Here is a 19,179-nt window from a genome sequence, read left to right as displayed (position 1 = left end):
GCTCTCCCATGCAGCAGAGCTGTGAGCTAACGCCCAGGACTCTCAAAAGACAGCCATGGGGTCAGATACACGGCGAACTCCCAGGAGTTCAGGAATGCAAGCCTTTATTTTTCATAAGCCATGACATGGTATGAGGACGAGACTTCCCACACCTGGGTGGAAGAGATGTGGTGTTAGGAAAACCTGCCAGCTCTCTCCTGTTGCAGCCCTGGCATCGTAGCGGCACTCGGTTCTTGCTGTAGCCCAGGCTGCCTTACGGTCTTGTTTCCTGGCTGCTCCCACCTGCAGCTTTGTCTGGGAGAGACCTTCCTCCTTGCACTGACATTGCTCTGGACATCCCAAAAGCAGGAGCTGCTCCCCCCCCCCCCCCCCCCCCCCCCCCGGGCTCAGGTGCATCCCTGCGCTACAAGGCAGCAGTGCCACCTCGGGGCACTTCCCAGAATTGGGAAGTCTGCTAAAATATGGGTCAGTGTTCACAAATTTTTGCACTTTTACTGTGCCATCGGTTTATGCTACCAGGAGAGCTTTCCAAAGCTCAAACTACCTGCTATGTGTTCTCCAGCTTATTTGTCACGCTGCTTCAGAAACTGTATTCAAGTGAAAACAGCTCTTCCAGCAACCCCACTGCTGTTTGGTATCAGCTGGTGAGGACTTCTGCCATCTTGGTTTCCCAGCGAGTACAAGTCTGCCTTTCAGTGAAGTGCACAGCTGCATACAGCTGTGCCTGTCCCTGAATCCAGGGTAGCTCTGAGAACAGGGCTGCCGTGGCTGTTTCAGTTTTTTAATACTTTGCACTTAAACCATTCTTGATACGTTCCCTCGATCACTGCTCATAGGCAGCAGCTGTTGTCGTGAATAAAATCTCCGTTACTAGCAGCAAGGGCGAGTATTTTGTTTGAAGTTTAGAAGGTAAGCGGCTTACGCTCTGTCTAGGGCTGCCATTAAGGTCAAGGTATGGTTTTATATGCATTTCCAGGTATTTTATGTGGGGCTAGTACTGGTACTTGATAGCAAACCAGCATCACCACATCTGAATAACACAGCCCAAACCAACCACAATCATGCATCTTTGTGAAAGCCCTTCTGTTACAAGCCCTCTTCTGTATTGCACTGATACAGTCATACAAACAGCGAACTGTGTGGTTTATCATTTGGATGCCATCGATAAGCATTCAGAAGGCTGAACCAAGCAGAATTAATTTCCTCCCCTGCTCCTTAACAGCCCAGTGGCAGAGGCATGATGGGCAGTGTTACTTGATCCTCACTGCTATCCCCTCTGCAGCTCCAGAGGAACCCAGGCATGAAGTCTACTTCTTAAAGCTGCTTTTTTCCTTTTGAAAGTAGTACCATCAAGACAATCAGGAAAAGCTTAGAGCCTTTTCCTATATTTAAGCTCTGTTGGGTCTTCTCTTCAACAGCAGACATTAGACACTTCATTCTTGCACACTTAGATGAGCAAGAGCTGCACAAAACCTGTGCTGACAGAACACCTGCTGTCCAGCCTTCATACACCTCATCCAAGCTGTGTCAGGCCTCAGGAGTGTGGTCTTGATAAGATACCATGGTGCTTACAGAAGGAAAATTTTCTCAAATCTAAATAAGATCATTGCCTGTGACCAGTACTAGGAAAGGGCAGTAGCCACCGCTACTTCCAGTAGTGGTACCTGGTGTAAACTGCCTGAACCATTTCTCATCTTGCACTTTCCAGCTGAGACTAGAGTGAAGACAATGACTTCTGGTCAGCTGCGTTCGCTGGGCAGCTGTGTGGACACATACATTCAAGCAGGAAAACTTGCTGTATTTCTTTTTATTGTAATAGAAAAAAAACCACAAATAAATCAAAACATCACTTTCTGCCTAAAGACATTATTAACATTTTTTAAATGGCACAGGGGAACCCCAGCAATACAAGACAGAATAGTAAGTGTGGGCAAAAGGGTTCTGTTCCCTTTCAGGAGTTCAGTTTCCCTGCCCCTTTGTCAATCAGCGGGAAGTTCGTCACCTATATATACTTACATACACTTCTCAGTCTAGTTTATATTCGCAGGAGTAGGTATGGCTGGGTGGAATGTTGGGGGCACAGTCCTGCAATGTACACGTAACCATCTTTGGAGAGAATGGGTTTCCTAAGAGGCCTACAGGGTACAGGGGTCTCATTACCCAGTAAGACCAAGCAGACAGGATTCCCTCCTACAGTTCCTTTGCCACGAAACACAGAGCAGGTCCCAAGCCCAGGAGACCCTCCAGGAGCTCCTTGGCTATTGCAAACAGAATATGGCCGAGTGAAATTTTACTCAGTGGCCTTGAAGTAGCAGCATTATCTCTGCAAAGGGGCTGCTCAGGAGGGGAAAAGGCAGATTGCCAAATGCCTGGGGTGAGCATCTTCCTTTTCTTTCCTGCCTTCTGAGAGGATGTTAAAGGTCCTGAAGTAGGCAGCCAAGCACAAGCCATGCTCAGGATCTCTAAAGTGGTGGACATACAAGGGGTTTCCTCATTGTGCAAGAGCATGGGGCAGAAACCGTGGCACCAGTGCTTCCACCGCAGGCAGCTGCGCCTGAAGTGATAGTTTGCTGAAAGACAAGCAACCACAGCTGTGCTGCTTGCAGGTACCAAACTAGCATACCTGGATGTTGGGCTACACCGTATCAGCTTGAGTATACCTGTTCGACCAAGGAAGTTCCAAGATCTCTAACATGCAACAGCATTCTGCAGCACAGTCATGTGTGTATTAAGATGAGAGACTGGTTACTCTTCACAGAATAGGTATGGGAAGAGACTGGAGAAGATACACATACTAAACAGGAAAACTAAGCTATGGCTTAGCAGAAGACAAACACCAATCCTTCCTCCGGGACCACCAAAAGGCATTTGTAAATGATTTATTATAGAATGCTTTCTGCAAACAGGACATTTTGATGGGAAAGATTGAAAGCTTTTGTCTAAACCGATCTGTGCTAACTGCTACAGCTGTCTCCAAGTCCAGTCCATCAAATGAAATGCTTAAAGAGAAGTTGATGGCACAAGCAGAGAATGACAACAACAAAAATAATCTGGGCTGCAAGGGCCACTGCTGTGCTCTGAGAGCAGGTACACACAAAACTGCAAGATGGACTGACAGTACCCTGCTTCTACTCACATAGTGTCTCCACAAGGTGCAGGGCAAGAGAGTATTTGACAGAGTGACTAAGTGTCAGCTCCCCTCCATCCCATCCCCTCAAAAATATGAGCCATTACAGTCCACACTGAGTAACAGCGTGAGAAACTTATCAAACTGTATTATTCTGGGAGAAAGAGCCCAGCAGAGGAAAGACATCTCCTTTAGGTATGCAGGAAATTTCCACCGCAGGAAGTCTGAGATGCAGGACTGAACTTGCAGCAATACTTTTCACAACAAAGCACTGGACAAAGGGCTATACATTTGCATAGATGCTTTTTCAGCAGCATCTGGAATGTGCAAACCCCATTTATGGAGCATCAGCAATGTTTTGGGGTTTGTCCAACATCTTTCTTGCATTCCTTCCTAAATGTTAACTGCTACAAAATTGTTCAGGAAAACAGTGTATATACATGCATGAAAAGAAATCAGCGTGCCTATTCTTTCATTCCCCTAATCTTTCCCCACTGCAAATAATTGCAAAGCTGTAAGAATCTTAAACTAGAAGATGCAGTATTGAAACAATCTAACACCAATCTAAGGACAGGACTGCTTCTGCATGTATCCCAATAAACTCAGTTGTTCCATAGAAAAGCTTAATTTGACTCTTCCTCATTTTCTTTACATTTGGGGAGACCTACCACCTATTTCTCTTACACTTAAACAGAACCGTCTCTGTGATGTGCATCACTGCTTTGGGAAGGACAGTAATATCAAAGAAAGTTGGAAGTCTTACTGTGTCCACAACTAGATATTGAATGCAGAATTGGTCGGCCTTACGTTATCGTACAGTTGCCATGCTACTCCTGCCTGACTGTACTGTAACTCTGGCTTGGTAAGAAAAAAAAACCCACCACAACAAACCCAGCTCTTATGCAAAGGTAAACAGTTAACAAGGTTCTGTCTATCTACTGATAAGCTTACGTGCGAGAAAAGGAAACATTTAACTTCATTTTACTTTCACCTGAAATTTGTTTCCAGCACTTCTGCTCATGAGATTCTGTTCTTTCAGCTGGTTCTTTCCCATAACTCTTGGACCTAACATTATGAGCTCTTGGTAGCCTTCAGCTCCAGCCTCCCTCCCACACACAGCTAGTCCCATTGAAAGTTTCAACTTTACTGGGTGACACCAACACACAATTCAGCTTGATCAACTTTCCCACGCAGCTGTGCCACTGCAAATATTCTAATCAGATCAGTTCAGCTCTTCCCCTGAGCAAATAACATAACATCAACGAAATATGCAGAAAACTAATCCTGGGACACCTTCACTTCCTAGGCTACCGACACTTTGTCTCTTTGCTAGACTTCAGCAAACACCCCCATAATATAGGCAGTGACAGGAGAAAAAGATGCAAGCCTGCAAGGGATGGCTAAGACATCCCTTTATTTACTCCAAATTGTGTAATGGGCCCTTGAATGCTCATGGAATGAATTCCCACTTACCAGCACGGGAGTTACTTAGAAAGTGTCAGCCTACTCGGACAAGACAGCCTTTATAAATTAGTATAATACTATTAGAAATTATGGCAATCTTTTTGGTAGCATTGTCTTACATGCACCCTGATAAATCCTCTCCCAAGGAAATTTTAAAACTTGTCTTGTAACTTCTGTAGAGTTAATTCTGATGGGAAATTATAAAATAGAAATCTGGTAGATTCATGTTTAAAAAGGAAGAGGCCTGGTGAGGCTGGGCACACTGGGTCACTCCTGTTAGCTCTGTCCATTATGTCTGCTGAAGGTATTTCCTCCGGGTGGCTGGATCTGGATGGAGTCCAGGAGGGGCCTTAAAGCTTGTCCAAAAGGTCTGAGAAGGTAAAGAAATAAACATCTCAAATAGCTTACTTGATGAACAACTTTTCCCACTTACTACTGAAGTGCACTCACTTCCTAGAGTGCAAGCAAACCAACACTGTAGAAGCACATTTGAAGAACAGACTTCCACTACAAACTAAAGCAAACTGATTTAACCTATTGAAGAGAGTTTACTGTTCAATAACTAAGAATCTTAAACATGATTTTATATAAGCTAGTTCTGAGTCCTAACATGCCCAGACTGCTAATGTGGTAATACTGTGTCTGAAACTGGCTTTTAGTAATTCATTTCACTTAAGTGTGCGAACAAAATACCTGTTATGCAACTGCAGTGCTCCGTGAAGTACCACATCAATATTAAAGACTGTTAGAAGAATAGCCTCAAGCTCCCTTATAAGACAATGGTTCAACACTCACAGAATAATTTCTGTTGCAACCCGTAGCACCTGGTTTATCTTTCAATGCAACTCACTCTGTTATAGAATTTATCTGATTTTGAGATATCTGAAGCAATAAGAGCCCAAGGTAGAAGACATGTCTCCCAAATAACATGGTATACCATTGTTATGAGAAGTAAGACCTAAATGATGGAGCTCAAATCATCCCACTGGGATCCTCACTAGCTGAGAGTTTAAAAAAAAAAAAAAAAAATTGAGCTGAACTACCAGGCAGGAATTTTTCATTTCCTCTTTTTCATATCCTCTTTTTCCATCCAGTCCTAGCTTTCAAACTGCAGCGTTAATTTTAAAATTACATCTCCCCTGCCTCTTCACGAGCAAAGCTGACACCTCCACTGCTATTATGGTGCTTAGAATAAGAGAAGTGACCTTTAACAGATACTGGTTTCCTAAGACAAAAAAAACTTGCACCATTTTCTGAAACTTTCTATGCTTGTCTGGTCACATATAAGAGACCATCGGAAAAAAACCTAAGTTAAACTAGTTGGTTTGAAGGTAGAAGAACAACCTCCTCCTGTCTTCTTAGTAATGCCAGTGCCAGTCAGCACTTGCCATACAGTGTCGTAAGTGTTGAAGTAAAGCAAATAGCATCCTCCTCTTAATCTTACGCTGGTTCTCAGAGAGAGCCAGCAGAAACTGGTACCGCTGGCTCTGTCAAATGCTTAAGCATTAGCATGAAGCGATACACTACAGAGAGGAGTGGCATGCGTACTCACGTGGCAAGAACTTCAGCTGGAAGGTCAGTGATGTAGGAAGGGATTTTTCTTCCTGTCAGGAACTGTGCCACTTCATTACTGAAGGTGTTGCAGTTATGTTCAAAGAGGTTATAAGACTCTCCTCTGTGCCACAGAAAAGGAATTGAAACATAAAAAGACAGATTCAGCAATAAATCTAATAAGCAAAAAAAAAGATAGAGGCCTAGCGAGAACATCTCCTTTCATTAGCACTTTTTTCCGCCACTAAGGCAAGTAGGTAAAATGCAGACATCAATTCACCTTCAAATTCAATTGAATCAGGGTGGAAAATGACATCTCTCTGCATCACTGACTTTATACAATGCTTTTTTAGAGGGTAAGTGAGGTCAGGTTTCTTCAATTAAAACCACAGAAGGAATAACGAGAAATTACAGAAATTATTGATATTGACATATAGCCAGAACACTAAATGCTACTGTTTCCTATTCTTGTGAGAAGGATACTAGACTCTTTAACAGTCAAGATCTTGTTTTTACTCATCTGAAAGTTGGCAGCTTTACTACAACACTTTACCTATGACTCATGGGGCAAAGCACTATTTACTGAAACATTTCATATAGTGCCTTCGTTTTCCCTGGTGATTCTCTCAAAGGCATTGCAGGCATTATTCCATTTTACAAAAAAACAATGTCAAAGACTTCCTGGCAGAATGCTTTCCCAGCCAGGCTCAAAGCTGGCACACCAGAAGGTTGCCTAGCTGGTAGCTCCTTGAGTATCGGTGCATCGGTTCCAGTCTTATATTTGGAGGGTACCAAATAATACACTAAGCATACAAAGCTTTGTGAGCAGGACTGGTTTCATAATACCTTCCTCTACTCTGCAACCCTTCTCCTAAAGGCTTTTTTTGTTATAAAGATTTTATAGTAAAAGCTGCTACTTACCGAAACATAGATTCCCCCAAAGAGGAAAGATATTCCAGAAAAATTTCTTCTGTGACTTCAGTGTTGCCCAGGTCAACGACTGAGTCCGGGGGGCCAAGAAGCGTTCCTCCCTGTAAAAATTAACAGCCAGAAGACAATGTTAAATGGGCAGACTGAATTCTTTTGGAGGATTCTATTGAACAGACCTATCATGGCTTGTCCAGATGCAAAAGGAGGAACCTTCGGTATGTTTGTCAAGCAAAGAGCCCTATTGGTCTCCCCTGTTCTGCACTCAGAGAATGAGAAGCGACATGCAACTTACATTTCAGCTTGTGCACTTGGCTCTTTGTGCTGAAAGCTCTATGCTATGGCAAAATGCTGCTTTAAAAGAATAGCCTATCAGTTTTTCCTCTCCAAGAACAGAAAGGTCAGGCAAAGCATCATGATTTTTTTTTTTTAATTTAAAAAGGTTACCTCTAGTTACCAAGTCTGCATGTAAAATCTATCTACACAGAATTAGACAAGGTGTCACTCTAGCAATGCAGCTGCAGAAGGTGTCTTGGACAGATAGACTCTATCAGCAGAAGCAATGCTCAACCCATATTTAGTTGGGCTTAAACCCACTGTCCGTGCTTTTCCTCAGATGCCCTAGGCAACCATGGCAAGCAGCCACATCTGGCTGAATTCAGAAGCCTACTGCCTTTTCTAAAAGACAGTGACACAAGCAATTCTGATAAAGTAACCCTATCACAAAATTATCTTATCGGAAAAATAAGTTTAACTTACGGGTGCACAGCTGGAGATTCCTCCACTGCCATAGAAGAATTCATCCTTATGGACTATTATGGAGGTGTGCCTGCCACAGAGAACAAAAAACAGGTGAAACAAAATAAATATTTAACCTAGCACATAAATCACTGGTAAATTTATGCGCTCAAGGACATGACAAAACGAGTAACTGAAAGAAAAGGTCCATGTGTTTCTGTGAATAGGAACAGGATCTGCTGGGACGTGGACGGATGTGGAAGCAATGATTATCAAGCCTACTGTAACTCTGTAAGTGGTTGGGAAAGAACAAGCTTAGCTAGCTGCCCAAGCATGGAGGGCGTAGGAAGAGAGGGACTTCCACACCAGCATGAGATCTCCTGCAGCCTCTTTCAGCTAAAGGGTTGAGGGTGAATTCAGAGATAGAGAGACAGAGCTAGCCCTGCTACCGCATAGACAGAAGTGCATGTCTGAGTGACACTGACTGAGAAGGTCGGATGATCACTGGAGATGGATCAATAGAGAAGAAAATGGATGGAGACAAGGTTTTGGAGGGGTTCCCCTCCCCCCTTTTTTTTAAAAAAAAAACAAACAACAAAACCACCACCCTCTTGATATGAATTATAGCAAATTGGGAGGTGTTTTGTAATCGAATGTAGCCACTGCTCTTACATGCCAGAAGGCCCAGTTCTGTAATACCTTCTTCCCACCTACTCTTTTACTCTCATGTTTAGTCATGTCTGCAATTAGAAGACAAAGAGCTTGGGACAAGGACAACATCCTACCCTTAAGAAAGCGTACAAGTGCACTAAACCACAACAACTACTACCAACACTTTTTGTCATGGGGTCCACTGAGCTCTGAATGGAGAATTTTAACCAGCACCTGACTGTACATTATCTTACTGTCAATCTGTATTCAGGAACAAAAAGTGCCTCGGTCTCTCTTCAGCACCAAAATGTTCTGAAGCATATATAATCTCATATTGAAAGTACTTCCTACACCACTAAGTGTTTAACACACATTATGCAATTGAAATCTAGGTCACTTACCAGATGCCATCCAGCTGTTTCCCTGTATGCAGAGAAAAGAAGAGTTATTAGCAACATATTTTCTAGATTTCAGCCTACTTTCTGTCAATCACTTAGGAACCATGCTTATTATTTCACCATGACAGTAATACCAAAGATTTCATTCCAGAGTTGCTTCAAAAGAAACAGAATGTCTGTCTTTCAAATGAACTACTCCATCCACACTGCTACTGTACTTTCTTCCTCCTGCATGCAGAAGTGGCAATGCCACCCTATCCTGCCAGTCTTTACCTTCCCTGGGCTTTTGTCTACAGACCAAGAAAAGAAACCTCTTCCTAAAATTAGAGTCTTCAGTCAGGACTAGAAGAGTCGAATTTTACACTGATTTTGTAATGGCAGGCAGTTAGCCAGCAGAGATTATTCAGTCTTCTTTTTCAGTAACCGATGAGAGATCTGACTTGAACATATGATCTGTGGTGATAGCCTCTATAATCTATTCCATGGTTTCCTCCTTTCCCTCCCTCCTCCTGCCCTTAAAAATTAGCAGTTTAAGTGGGAGTTGGGGAAGGGAGAAGCGCAGGGTTGAAATTTATACAACTTATAAAATTATGTGTTTTGTAGAACACAGCAGCAAAGACTTGCTTCAGGCACCACTAAATTGATAAAAATCATTGTGTCTTAGAGAAACAATCCCTTCTGAAATGTTCTTCCAGTTCCCTAGAAGTAGAAAACCTAAACCTCTCTGGGTTCATGGTAGGATCTCAAAAATCAAACCTCTCTTCAAAGGCTCACCAGCTGTTACTGCTCTAGGTTATGACAGGTAAATAATTGAGCCTAAAGGCTTAGTTCCTGGTATCGTACCCCTTTATAAACTTGTAGGCAGCAACAACATGCTAAGACAGATGTGCTAAACTTTATTTTGCCAAACAAGGTGCACAACACCCAGAAAAGTGCATTTAGAACAGAAAAACCATGTGCATACCAACATCTGGTATTCTTCTGAACCCAGCAGGCTGAGTGCTCCTCTGCCACAGCTTCTGCGTGCTTGCAGCAGGCTCCTGATCCTTTTAGTCAGCCTCCATGTATAAGCACTCTCCCCTAGCAGACCAGTTCCCACACCACTATCCTTTATATCCAAGCAGCACCTCTTCCAAGACGTTTTGTTGTTATTGTTCAGCTCTTATATACCAGAATGTGATGCGATGACCTGCTAAAGTCATCTGCACGTTTCCCAGAGCTAGGTAAGAAACACTGTAGACATGATAAAAAAAGCCACCTGAACGTGAGAGGCACTGTTCTAATACAAATTTCTTCAGAAAGCACTGATGGGTTAACTTTCGGCTAACAGGCTTTGCTCTGGTTTGGATACCATCTGTTTACATCACACCAGCCTCAGGCCTCCCAAAGCTAGCCACAGACTTGCTTCCTGAATTCTGGGCCATTATATCTAGATATTATCCTCCTCCTTTAAATGCAGCCTCAGAGCTGTGGTCTTTTTTTTAATGTTTTAGTCAAATGCTTGTAACATTCAGGCTTTTCTTAGTTATCATGAGGGCCACTGCCTTAACTGACCTTAACTCAGGATCTGGCTGCATCCCTCATCCCACTGTCAGCCTTGCCTCTCCCTAGCAACTATTCCACCAGCCACCCTGCTTGTATTCTCCCAGCTTATGATGTTGAAACTGCACTGTGACTACTTTTCAAAGGCTGGAATCGGATGCTCAGAATAACAATAAATTATTCCAATCATTAAAAAAAGAAGTTTGGTAAAAACAAAGTTTGGCTCAGTTGCATTCCCCTGCTCATCCTGCACGATTCTCAAAGAGCAGGCAGAACGTTACACGCTGAGCCCCAGTTAGTGTATCAGGGGCCTAAAGCTAAACAGTAGTTTGACAGAGCAATATTTCATCCCTCAGCCTCCAGGATGCTGGCTTCTCTGCTGAAACTTCAGGGGTCACTCTTCTTCTGTTCGTGTCCAGCTTCTTCTAAGATACCTACTGTGGTAGCAGTGATGGGGTACATTGCCCCAGTTCCACTTGTCCTGTGGAAAGACATTCTTCTATTGTCCTTACTTAGATCAGTGCCACGGCATCAACGGCCTACAGGGAGGCAGAGGCATTGCCTTTCCCTTTCTATAGGCAGAGGGTCTTGGGGTATTTATCCTCTCCTACTTCTCTGTCAAGGCTGCTTTGATCTGTGAGTGCCAGGAGTGAATGTGCTGCTTTGAAGCAGCAGTAGTTCTTCATGAGTTCTTTCCCTTGGGCAAAACCACCTTTCTGTGATCAGGACTGGGTAAAACAGAGGAACAAAACTGACGAGGATAATCCTTCAAGAGTTCTGAGAAAAGGATGCTTATGCGTCCAAGCAAGGAATAAACAATCACTACCATATTTTTTCCACTCAAGTCTGAAGCAAAATAGGCACAGATTAGATACCTGTTTCAGACAAGGGTCATATAAGAGCGGAGGCAGGGAAAAGGCTGTTGTGACAATAGAGACATCAGTCGAAGCGAGCACAGTTTTGAAGTAGGTGGATTGATCTGTCACTACCATGGATCACAGCCAGGCAGCAAGCATATTCACCGTCACACAGAAATATAGGCATGGAGTAGGATGAAGGCCAAAAGATAGTAGCACCGATGAGAGAACTGGAGCAGTGTGTTGCAACACCACAGGAGCGTTTGCTGCCCCTCTTGCATGTCCCACGCTGTTGTGCTCCCTGATTCTCTGGCCCTTGTTCCACACTTTCCCCCATCAGAACTTTTGCCTTGTGCTCTGGAGCTGCCAGAAACCAGTGACGCCACAGGCTCACCAGTAATGCGTGAGGTGGGGTATAGTGCACTGCCCTAACTTTAGCAGCTGGCCTACGATAGGATCTACTGCTTGGCTTTGCATAGTTAGTGTTCTGCATATCTGTTAATAAATTATTACACATTTGTTCATAATAAATCACTGTTTTCCACTAGAAACTTGAACTTTATCCTTCAGGGCAGAGAAACAAACCATTTCAAAGGCAGCACATACTAGAATTGTATCTGCCCTTTTGCATACTAAATGGAAAAAGAACATCTTAGTATTTACTTTCACACACATTTCCAGCAAACAACGGAAGGCATTCCACAAAGTTGTCACTCTGCACATAGATTCTGTGTGCAGGTGAAAGAGTTACAGCAGATGCTGACAATGTCACAGGTGCTGCCAGGAACAATTACAACACCTACTTGAAAAGATCATTACAGCAAAGGCTACAACACATTGGGCTGCTCTAGCAAGAACGCAGCCAGCAGCTCAAGGGAGGTGACTCTTTCCCCCTATTTGACACTTGTGAAACCACATCTGGAGTGCCATGTCCACTTTTGGATCCCCCAGTACAAAAGTCACTGATGTATTGGGCTGGAGCACTTGCTGTATTGAAGAGTGTCTAAGCGAAATGGCCTGCTCAGACTCAAGGAGAGAAGGCCAAGAGTCCTTATTGCTGTCTACAACTACCTAATGGGTGTAGAGGAAAGGGAGCCTTGTTCTACTCAGAGGTGCACAGTGAAAGGCAACAGGTGCTATTTGGAAAATGGAAAATTCCCAACTCAGTAACAGGAGGAAAAAAAATTTACCATGAAGGTGGTCAAACACTGGGGCAGGGGTCCAGAAAGCACGTAGGATTTCCATCCTCAGAGGTACTCAGAACACAGCTGCCCAGGGCCCTGAAGAATCGGATTTACCTAGAGCAGGACCTCCAGAGGTCCCTTTCCACCAATGCAATTCTCTCTTTGCATGAACAAAACTCAAGCAGAATTCACGAAAGGGACTTTGCATTAGACTGCAGTCCAACGCTGGGGGGCTCGTCTCTGGCTGCCACACACGAAATCCGTAGCCAACAACAGGCAGCAACTGCCAGGGCAGTAACAGAACAGCTCTTGGCAAGTGAAGCCACCTATCTTCACAAGGCACGTCTGTCTGAGGCTGCTCAGCTAGGTCAGTTTGTGCCAAGCACTGGTTTGATGATCTTAATGGAGCTGCTGACCTGCTAATTTTGCTTGGCTCCTGTAAGACATTAACCAGGCTGGCATTGTGGAAAACACATGCCAGATCTGCAGCACTGATGACAATAAGGCATCCACGGTAACTGTCCAGCCTGCTGCAGACAAAATAAAATCCCCTTCTGCCACTGGTGGACTGTGCTTGGTCAAAGGCAGTGCAAGCCTCTCCAATGACAACACCGTTGGGGAATCCCAACCTAAGAAACTTGCCATTATTGGCCACACACGCATCACCCAGAGGTATCCAAGACCAAGAACTTCTGGTATGCTGCTGCAGTTTCCCATTCTGCACAGCTGGCCTGTTGTCATCTCAACTCCAAACTGACTGACAGAGGAATAAGTCAATGGCCACCAGCTTCTGAGGAACCTGGGCAGCTCCCTTTCCCACCACTCAGCAAGAATCTTAATGTTGTTTGTCTGTTGCATCATGCACCAAGAGGTTCGGTACAGACCTTCACTGACACCATCATCTTCCTCCTGAAGTTTTGCCTCTGTTGGTGATCCTCCTGTATGACTCTTCTTGCCCTTCTCTCAAACTCAGACATCGCACAGAACAGGCGACAGACAGCTCACAACCACTGCCGCTCCTGACAAGCTCACATAATGCAGCCTGCACTAAGGAGTCATGTCTTGCCTTCTGCTGAGCATTGTCCATTATATACAAAATACGCTGCTCGCAGCCTCTGAAGGCTTGATACACATCCCAGCCCCAACAGCATGACCAAGCAAGGATCGGCACTGCTCTGTTTCCACAGCCAGCTGCCCAGGTGAGAGCATGAGTACAGTATTGCTGTAGCAGTGCTAAAGCACAAGTAGTACGTAGGCCTTGCAGTGACACTTTCCAATAAAGCTGCTTCTGGCAGCACTGTCCAGCTTAAAAAATAGAAGGTCAAGCTTGCCAGGGAGCCTCCACAAATAATCCCAAATAGAACTTACATCTCAGTCAATTGAGTGGTCTAGAAGAAAGGATTGCAAGTATCATCTGAGGTACTGGCAGACATCATCGTGTTTCATGCTCTTCCACTCCTCGCCACATCACTCAAACTCCTGTGGCACGCTACAACATGGGCAGAACTATACACTGGTAGTGCCACCAAAACCAACACATTTACTCATATCCTGAGGCTGTCTATAACTATATAGAGAAGTCTGATTCCCCAGTAATTGCCATTTGAGCTGATAAAGCCTTTCAATTGCAGCCATTGCCCTTCACTCGATACCTACAGCAAAGCTAATCCAAACGATGCCCACGCATATAATGCGCAACAGGAATATCCTGGTGGGATGATACTCTTTTGGGCATCTGCTGTTCATTCAGGTAAAACAGAGAAACAGCAAGATGCCTAAAGAGTTTAAATATTTCAAGGGACACAGGGCTGTTGAGCAGGTAAGGGTGTTGCAAATTTAGATGTACAAACTTAATTGTACAACAATTAGTGCACCTGGTCAAGTTACCAGGTGTCATCCATCCCACAGTAACTGCCTGCATGCAAGTTCAGCCTGAAGTAAACATGAAGCAATTCAATTTGATCTGCTTCCATTACAGCCTGATGTAAGTCAAGCTACCTTGCATTTGTCACAGACCACGAACATGGGCATGAAAGTTACTGTGTGGTATCTGTGAGAGCTTTAGGGTGACAGCTTGTCAGTCTTTGGAAACCTGATCACATACCTGATCTTTAAGTCTTTTTTCTTTTTTTCTCTTACTTGCTGAGGTGCTTATATGGATCTTTCCTGAAAATACTCACTAGAACTCAGGAGGGGATGCCAAGTCAGCATAGATCTGTGTGCTTAAGCATCTCAAAGATTCAAATTGTTTGAATGAGGCAGAGTATCATCTGGCAAACAAAGGGGTTTTTTTATTATTTGCTGTTATTTTTCTTTAGAACATTCATAGCTCAAATACTTTAATGGTGCTTACCTATGAGAAAAAAACAATATTCAAATCCATTAAACAATTCCAGGACCCTCAGCTTAGTCACAGGAACATGGAGAATGAAGTAGTTAGATTTGTTTGTTGTACAACTGATTCAGGAGACTGTCATTGTTGGGATGCAAGGGTATTTTGAAAGCAGCAAGCCCATGTAATTTTAGAATACAATCAAACAGGATTACTCCCATGCTTGGATTTATCTGGAAGGCCAAGCAGAAGGGAGATTAGATGCTCACCAATCTATTTCACTGGCACAGTTAATTTGTTAATCTTGAGGGCCACACAATGTATTTATTCCTGTGCATTTTAAATATGAAAGTGGTGTTTGTATATTAATCCAAATTATTAGACTGAAGGGCAGAAGAGTTCTGAAACATGAAGGAATTACATAAGGAGATGGGCACTTGATTTACCCCATTCAGAGCTTAGGCCATCCATCCCTCAGCACAAGACCACCACCTGTTCCTGAGCTATAAAGAAATAATAGGAAGCTTAGCATTTTTAACAACATATCTATGCTCTGCAATGGATATGCAAGCCCCAGAAGACCCTAAAAGATCCCAGAAAAGTAGTGAACTTGTCTCCTGTGGAACTGGAAGTGATATAATTTGGTCAACCAGCGTGGGCATTTCTAGCAGTGCATTGCTTTGCATGTTGTTGCAATTTACTTAGGCCAATCCATTAATATACCTGCCCTTTTTAAATTGAAAATTATCCTAATTAGTCAAGCACTTTCTCCTACGTGCTACTGAGGGTGCTCAACTTAAGCAAAGAAACTAAAAGAGAGGGAGGAGTCTCCTTCAGTTCCCTTCTTCTCGAGGTGCCTACAGAGACCAAGAAGTAGGCTAGATTGGGGGAGGGTAACACACTTGATTTTCATTAAATCCCTAGCAAATGCTCTGGAGCAAAGCTGATGGAACCTCACGCTGCAGCAATTCTAAATTCTTCATAATGGGTGGAAGAGAAGGTACCTCCTTTTAGCAGCTACTTGTAGCTCCAACTCTTTCTGGACTGTTAAGTCCTTACAGCTGAATGTACCATTTAAAAATTTCAATTTCCTTCAAAATCAGCACTGCAAGCTGAACTATTCCGTTATCCTCTCCACCTCCCATAGAACCAGGTGAAGTCTGCTTTAAGATTAATATTTATTATTAAATCATGTAGTTGGACAGACAAATGTAGTTGCATAGACTGAGAATGGGGGAGAGAGGGGGAACAATACCTGTAGAAAAGGGACATGTAGAGCAACAGCACACAAAAATTAAATATGCCACTTCTGATATCAAAGGCAATTGAACTACAACATTTGGTCATGTTTAGAATAGAAACATTCACTGAAAAATTATAGGAAACTCACAGAAATGTAGGAAGAACAAAAATAGTCTGGGTAAAAAAGAAAAAACCTGCCAAGAAAAGTGAAGACATGCCCAAAGGCCACGACTATGTAACTCTAAAGCCTGCTATGAGCAGTGCTGTATAGCTTTACCTTTCAGGTTCACCCTTCAGCCACAATGGAGAGACTTGATACTGAAAAAGTTAGGATAACATTTAGTAGTGAGAGCTGATCCCTGAAGGCTGTACTGACATAATCCCTCATACCTCTGGATCCTATTAGCACCCGAAGACACCATGTGGTGATGCTCTTGCAGTGGTCAGCCCCATAAGAAGGGATTCATCCCTCTCTGGCAGGGAGATCCAAGTTTCTGTTTTCAGGCATGCTAGGAATTGATTTTAGCACAATCAATTACCATATTTGTTTCTTCTCTCTAAAATACATGTCTTTCAGTATAGGTGGTGTTACAGAATTATCACTCGGAGCAAAAGCATTGTTTCAGTCAAACTTGACATCTATGGAAAGAATACCAGAAGTAGAGATGACAAATGTTTAGCATGAAATCATCCAATAAATCCTTTCCTCTTCAATTCCTGTGACTTACCCTGATGACGTAGAGTTTATGAACATCACTGACCAAAAAAAAAAAGGAAAAATAGCTATTGACCATCTGAAAGTTGATGTACAGAGAAGCAGCAACAGTTGTTGTTGTTCTTCAAGAAAAAAAAAAAAAAAGGTGTGTACACAAGGACAGAGGCATGTTCTCTCCATCCCTTTGCTCTTGGAGAGGTTTGTAAACTAATCTGGAGGTACGACAGATTGGAGTGAAAACACACAGAAGATACTTAACTTGAAGGAAAAAATGGAACAAACAAATTGTTTTACAGACAATCCAGTTGCTGGATCCACATAATCCCAAATATTCTGCAGTCTGCCTTGTCACTGTGACCACGCAGGCCTAGTTGGCCCTGTTCCATGAACACGTCTGAACTCAGCTAGTTACTGGGCAGTACTAGCAAGCAACACTTCCCACACTACCAAAAGACATGTTCAGATTTTTAAGTCTTCTTTTTCATTACTCAGATTCCTGGAAACTCAGCACCAAAATGTATCTCAAGCACAAAGTTTTTAAGTTGTTGTTTGGATAGCATAAAGAGCACCAAAAATGAAGTCATGCACTAAGCATTTTTATGCAGAAATTCAGAAAGCTATAAGGTCCCAAGATTGACTCTGTGACTAACAAGAGAGCTAAAAAGCCATCACCTCATCTGTGTGAAGATCAGCACAGAGCTGTGTACAGAAATAGGTTGTCACTGGTCTATAGTCTATGTCTGGACCAACACTTTGAAATAAGACTGCTTAAAATCCGCTTGATTCAAACACAGGTAAATCATGCACACATGTAATCTGTATCCTAAGATTTGTAACTCTTAGCGCAAGATAAAACATGGCTATAATGAACTAACAGGTGAAAAATTACTTCCCTGAGGGCTACAACAGAAGTGACTCTGACCGTGCAAAAAATTTTGAGGTTATCCAGTGCAGGAAACACACATCTTCCAAAACTGTCATTGCTGTCTGGCTAACAGAGCACATCACATATGATCTCTGTAATATTTTCTTCTCAACTTTGCAAGCCTATCGTTGACGTGTACGAAACCTCATGCTAAGAATTATTGGGACTTTCATTTTAAGCTTGCAGGAAAGCACAAAATCTCCTCGTAGGACAGATGAGCAAAGTGAATGCCAACAAACTGTAAAACAAGATTACATGGAGCCATCTGTTCAGACACTGAGCCTGTTGGGAAGTCTCATCTCACACAGACTGCTGGTCTGACATGGGTCAGAGTCTACACGTAACAGGTACAAACCACACTCTTGTTGCATTTGTACTTCACACTTCCAAAACTTCAAGCAAAATCTAAGTTTCCTTCCCATCCCCAGCCCAGGGCTCAGTTAGAAACACATGGATTCTTGATAAGACATACAACAAACTTTTACAAACTCTCTGGAAGGAGGTGGTGGTCAATTGTGCATCACAAGCCGTGTAACGCCTAGCCCAGTCCAGCCTCACCACAACATGGAGCCGCTTGAACCCAATAACCTTGTAAACAGCAGAAGGCTTTCTTCCAGTTCAGCCTTCCTGCCGAGGCGTCACAGCAGTCGGGGTGTCAGGAACTGAGCTTTCCCTCACTTCAGGGGCTAAGTAATACTCTTAATTAGCCTTTGGTGAATAAAATTAATGAAGCAGCAAAGGACAGATGGAGGAAAAGAGGCTGGACCCTGTTCACCTGGAGTGACCTTACTGACAAAGCTCGTTCTGCTGAGGACGGAGACAGGGATGCTGCAGCTAAACCCCACTTTTCTCCCCACACATCGGGCCCCCAAGCCAGGCCCGCACACTCGCAAGTCGTGCATCAGCCACCGGCCACCGCCGCGGCCCGGTGTCCGCAACCGCCGAGCGCTGCCCGCGCCCTCAGGGAGCCCTTCCCCGGCGGGCCGCTCCCTCGGCAGAGCATTACCAGGCGGAGGAAAAACCACCCCCAGGACTGAAGGGGGTGATTTCGGCCCCGTTCCCCGGCGTGGCCGCGGCGGTCGGTGGGGGGGACGCAAGCCCCCGGGAGACGACGGCGGCGGCGGGAGGGGTGGGCCGGGCCCCAGGCAGAGGCGGGGCGGTGCCGGTGCGGGGCCCCCGCTATGCTCTTACCCAGCATGAGGGGGCTGAGGCGCCGGGCCATGCCCTTGGACAGGTCGTACACATAGAGCTTCACGGGGTGCAGGGCCAGCGGCTCCTCCATGGGGGCACGGGCACGGCCGCCGGGCGGCACCCGGAGCCCTGACAGGCGGCCGCCGGCCGGCCGGACGCCGGGAAGCGGAGGGGAAGGGGAAAGGGCAGCCCCGGTGCTGGCCCCGCCGCCGCTCCTGGGTGCGGTAGCACCAACCGTGAGGTGACAGACGGAACGGAAGGGGCGACGCTGCCTCTGCGCATGCGCGGGAGCCGGCGACCGGCCGGGCTGCCCCGTCACTGCGCCGTTATGCAGT

The 19,179-nt window shown here is 44.4% G+C and overlaps 1 protein-coding gene across 1 annotated transcript; it reads right to left on the bottom strand.

Annotated features, from left to right (window-relative positions):
* Positions 1-1,792: 1,792 nt before the first annotated feature.
* DESI1 (desumoylating isopeptidase 1) lies at positions 1,793-19,161 on the bottom strand. Its single transcript, XM_054814409.1, is given in 7 exon segments — positions 1,793-4,961; positions 6,144-6,266; positions 7,064-7,173; positions 7,829-7,898; positions 8,860-8,881; positions 18,845-19,001; positions 19,004-19,161. Coding segments are annotated over 7 exon segments (699 nt in total). The 5' UTR covers positions 19,127-19,161; the 3' UTR covers positions 1,793-4,867.
* Positions 19,162-19,179: the final 18 nt, after the last annotated feature.

Source organism: Grus americana, chromosome 1, assembly GCF_028858705.1.
Source record: "Grus americana isolate bGruAme1 chromosome 1, bGruAme1.mat, whole genome shotgun sequence".
Classification (NCBI taxonomy): Eukaryota; Metazoa; Chordata; class Aves; order Gruiformes; family Gruidae; genus Grus; species Grus americana.
Note: the sequence above shows the minus strand (reverse complement) of the source record. Positions and strands in the feature narration are given on the sequence as shown.